At 37.6% G+C, this 3,515-nt stretch overlaps 1 protein-coding gene across 1 annotated transcript in view; it reads right to left on the bottom strand.

Moving 5' to 3' along the window:
* Window positions 1–129: 129 nt before the first annotated feature.
* The window catches only part of LOC107577356 (ELL-associated factor 1-like), a 7,521-nt gene continuing 4,135 nt past the window's right edge, over window positions 130–3,515 (bottom strand). Inside the window, exons 4-6 of the mRNA XM_016263438.1 lie at window positions 2,913–3,079; window positions 1,293–1,487; window positions 130–814 (exon numbers count right to left, since the gene is read on the bottom strand). Coding sequence (XP_016118924.1) covers window positions 765–814; window positions 1,293–1,487; window positions 2,913–3,079 — 412 coding nt within the window. The 3' untranslated portion in view covers window positions 130–764. The remainder of the gene's footprint in view (window positions 815–1,292; window positions 1,488–2,912; window positions 3,080–3,515) is intronic.

Here is a 3,515-nt window from a genome sequence, read left to right as displayed (position 1 = left end):
AAAAAAAAAGATAAAGCAGTGATGATATTTGTGAAGTAAATAATAATGATCATTAATAATCATGATTAAATGATCACTCAGACACACCGACAGTTTGTTTTTGACTTTTATCTTACATTACAGATGATATATACAACATTAATCTTGTGTGCAGTGCAATAAAACAATTTATTTTTGGTAAACCAGCAGTATACACTTTTACAGATAACCACATACACATCATTTTTAGACACTGAGTATTGACAGTAAGTATTTGAAAATGTTTTACATGAAGGGTTATGACCCTTATGTCACAAAAAAAAACTGTGCCAAAATCCTTTGTACATGCTGTCTGCCACGGAGTTGTCTAAACTCTAGAAAATATTTTGGACTTCATAGGCAATGACAAAAGCAGACAGAATAAAGATCATGCATTAAGTTGGTGTATGTAACACTGAACACGGGGGAAAGGTGCATGACATGTTGACTGAAGATTTTTAGCTTCATGAAAATACTGAACAACCAAAGGTGCAATACTCAATTATGATTATTTACACAGCCTTACCTCTTCAAAAATTTCCCTTTGCAATAAAAATAAAATCTATTAAAATTATTTCACATTCTTCAACACTTCCATGTTAACATGAAGCCATAAAAGCTCAAGATAAAACTGCAAAAGCACTGATATTATCTATGAAACCACTGCAAAAAGACTGATATCACCTATGAAAGCACATAACAGAAACACAATCTATGTTTTTAAGTGCTGAACATCAGCTAGGAGGTCAGTCGATGTCACTGTCACTGCCAGATTCACTCAGCTGAAGATCATTTCCTGAAGGAAAAAAAGACAACCAATTTACCATATAAAACACAGAAGGGTGTTCCTTCAACTACCGCCACTTTAATGTCCCAGGTGATGATTTTTTTTTAACTAACATAAAAAAAATAGTTTAATAAGATTGACATTAAAACACAGTCTACATGCGCATAGTGTTTCTTTACAGAGTGACCAACTATTGGCCTGGCATGCATAATACAGCGTTTTTAGTAGTTTTCACGGATCCGTGTGAACAGGGATTGTTTTGACAAAGGAAAAACTTTTTCAGTTTTTAGTACATTGTTGTTGTGTAAACGTACCCCAAGTCATAAAAAAGTTGATTACCAAATTTGTCAATGTTCTATGTCACATCAGATCTGTCTTTGTGTTGTTCTACTGTTTGTTTTATCATGCTTTAGTTTTTTTTGGCTGATAATGCAAAATTGTTTTCTACGGCTGTTGTGGGGAATAAAATGATGGTGAATGCTCTTACGGAGTGTGTTCATCAGCTGGTTGCTGCCTTGTGATTTGTTCATTCCATTGGCCATGTTGTTCCTGCTGGGGGACAGATGAGTTTCCTGTTCTCCGTCACTGCAGGAGCTGTCATCACCACTGCCAGAACAACTGCCAGAGTCTGAGGAACTGCTGCTGCTCATCTGCTCAATCACATCCACCTCGGCTCGCAGCTCTGAGTCAAGAGCAAAAGAGAAAGACTTAGCTAAACAAAAAAAAAACTGCTGAATTCAGCAGTATCTACAAGGTCACAACGAAATGATATTTATTTTGCACCTAAACCGAACACAGCACGGGTGTATTCCTACTAGAGCACACAACTCTAATTTAATGCTGGAAATCAATTTTAGAATTTAAAACAAATGTAAAACTATAAAGAGTCAACACAATGAAATAACATGACATTTAAAGGAAGTATACTAAAGAATTCAATAGATGGTCTCACATTTTTGGAACATTAAAGGGTTAGTTCACCCAAAAATGAAAATTCTGTCATTAATTACTCACCCTCGTGATGTTCCAAACCCGTGAGACCTTCGTTCATCTTCGGAACACAATTTAAGATATTTTTGATGAAATCTGAGGGCTCTCTGACCCTCCCATAGACAGCAAGGTAACTACCACGTTCAAGGTCCAGAAAAGTACCAAGATGATCGACAAAGTAGTCCGTGTGATTAATAATAAAATAAAACAAAAATAACGACTTTATTCCGCATTTTTGTCTCTACTGCGTCACTTTGGATGCGCGTTCACGACAGTATCATGACACGAGCGTGTGGCGGCACTGACCCAGATCCGGCGTGATGACTTAAGCGCCACCACACACTCGCATCATGATACTGTCGTGAACGAGCGTCCAAAGTAACGCAGTAGAGATGAAAATGTGGAATAAAGTCGTTATTTTTGTTTTCTTTGTGCAAAAAAGTATTCACGTAGCTTCATAACTTTACAGTTGAACCACTGATGTCACACGGACTACTTTGTCGATCATCTTGGTACTTTTCTGAACCTTGAACGTGATAGTTACCTTGCTGTCTATGGGAGGGTCAGAGAGCCCTCATATTTCATCAAAAATATCTTAAATTGTGTTCCGAAGACGAACGAAGGTCTTACGGGTTTGGAACAACACGAGGGTGAGGAATTAATGACAGAATGTTCATTTTTGGGTGAACTAACCCTTTAATGAGAACATTACTTTTATTTTATTTTTTTTGGTTTAAAAGCAATGTGGAATGTTGAAAATATAAAATCAGCGTAAAGTCACAATAAGAGACTGTAAACTGCAGACATCCAAAAGTTGGCGGGATTGTCCCAAAATGCACTTCCAACTCACGCATGAACACACACAGCTGGTTTTTGTGTTTCTGAGAACTTTAAAATCGAATGGGCTAGAATCGATCGTTTTTAATCTTTCCATCAAGTCAGATAATATATCAGGGAGTTTTAAGATTCTACACCATCTCTAGGCCACTAATTATCAAACAGTATATTTTCTTTCATTAAAAATACGTATTAAACTAGAATAATCCAAAATTAAAAAAGCTCTAGTAGTCTACAACTTTAGGAGCCTACTGTATAATCACAAGCATGCGGGTCTAACCTCGTTTGATGTCATCCAGCTGAGGCTCAGGTGAAGGGTTGTCTTTGGTTGGTGAGGTCTTAGCCCCCGCTCCGGGCTTGATGGGGGTGCGGAACTGTGCCGTCAGCTGGTTCGCTCTCACTGACTGCTGCTCTATACGAGCCTGGATCTTACTGCTGCCCTCAGCTCTGACCAACACAAACGCACATCTTCAACATCACACTGACGACTGACAAGTCATTTTATGGTCCATGTGAAAGTGAAAATACTGCACAATGTGACAGTTTCAAGCAGTCAGAGCAGGTGTGGATGAGGTCTGTCTGTTTGCACACACTCTCACATTCACATTAAACTGTATAGCTCGGTGGTCCTCAGACTATGGGAGTGGGAGCATGTGATGTTAATAGTTATTTAGAATATGATTACAACTTTCATGTATCTTTTGAATAACTAATATTGCATGCACTAACGTTTACAAGCACACGCAGAAGAAGATTTCCTTCTGTCCCAAAAAAAAACAAAACTTGATTTGAAGTGAGCATGACTTTCTATAAGTGAGCATCATATCGTTAATAAAACCAGACCAATAATAAAACCAATTATGATTAAATGTGTCTAGTTTTT

This window comes from Sinocyclocheilus grahami, unplaced genomic scaffold (assembly GCF_001515645.1).
Source record: "Sinocyclocheilus grahami isolate Dianchi unplaced genomic scaffold, SAMN03320097.WGS_v1.1 scaffold5830.1, whole genome shotgun sequence".
Classification (NCBI taxonomy): Eukaryota; Metazoa; Chordata; class Actinopteri; order Cypriniformes; family Cyprinidae; genus Sinocyclocheilus; species Sinocyclocheilus grahami.
Note: the sequence above shows the minus strand (reverse complement) of the source record. Positions and strands in the feature narration are given on the sequence as shown.